The sequence below is a fragment of the Orycteropus afer genome, unplaced genomic scaffold (genome assembly GCF_000298275.1).
Source record: "Orycteropus afer afer isolate SDZICR_OR568_19922 unplaced genomic scaffold, OryAfe1.0 scaffold00020, whole genome shotgun sequence".
NCBI lineage: Eukaryota > Metazoa > Chordata > Mammalia > Tubulidentata > Orycteropodidae > Orycteropus > Orycteropus afer.
In genome coordinates, this window is record NW_006921607.1 from 9,205,053 (window position 1) to 9,205,970 (window position 918).

A 918-nucleotide genomic window follows, 5' to 3' on the forward strand; every position below is an offset into this window, starting at 1 on the left:
ATGTGTGGGCTACTCCGGAAAACAGGCTTGTCAACAAATGCTTATCATATATATATGAGGGATAGTATTATGGTTGTGTGTAGAGTAGGGAAGCTGTCTCAGGAACAGTAACATATCAACTAGGTTCTGAAGGTTAGGTAGGAGTTTTATGGGTAGACAAGGGCTAGGATGGAGTGCATTCCTAGCAGAGGGAACAGCAGGTGCAGAGATCTGAAATAAAATAGTAAGTTGTATAGAACAGAAATGGGAGGAACCTGGAGGAGAAAGGGAGGCCAGGGCATGAAGGGCCTTGTAGCAATCACATGAGTTCGAGAAATTGCAGGGGGACTGAGACTCAAGAAATGAAGTGAAGGGCAAGTTGCCCCGGGGAAGACTGGGAAGTGGGGCCAAAGGGGCAGGAAAGCTGGAAAAAGGTGTCCAGGCGTTTGTACTCAAGGAATTATTTTTGCTTTTACCCTTTCGACCTCGGGGTTATCTGTGAGTTCCTCTGACTGTGCAGCCCTCTCGAGTGCGATGCAAAGGGAAGGGAAGGGAGCATCTACTATGCTCCAGGCTCTGCCTTAGAGACATTGATCCCTGAAATCGTGGGAGGTAGGTGATATTTTCCCCAATAGGAAGGTGAGGACACTGAGGTGCAGAGCAGTGACCTGCCCACCAGATGTTAGCACAAAGCTGGGATTCAAGTCCAAGTCTGAGCCCTTGGAAGCCTCCCAACACTGGTCTTGGAGTTTGTAGGCTGAGGGTTGAGCCCAGTGCTGATAACCCAGTGCCTGAAGTTGGTCCCTTCTCCCAGGTTCCCTTGCTGGGGTCAGAGCCGGGAGGCCCTTTATAGCTGTTGGAGCTGCTGTCCTGACCCAGCAGTCAGGCCCAAAGAGGCAAACCACCATCTGGATGGCTTGAGGTTGGAATGGTGTCATG

General features: G+C 50.4%; 1 protein-coding gene across 1 annotated transcript in view; it reads left to right on the plus strand.

Annotated features, from left to right (window-relative positions):
* Positions 1 to 918, plus strand: part of ZNF341 (zinc finger protein 341) — a 45,892-nt gene that overhangs the window by 31,251 nt on the left and 13,723 nt on the right. Inside the window, exon 8 of the mRNA XM_007934729.2 lies at positions 615 to 618. Within this exon, the coding sequence (XP_007932920.2) occupies positions 615 to 618 (4 nt within the window). The remainder of the gene's footprint in view (positions 1 to 614; positions 619 to 918) is intronic.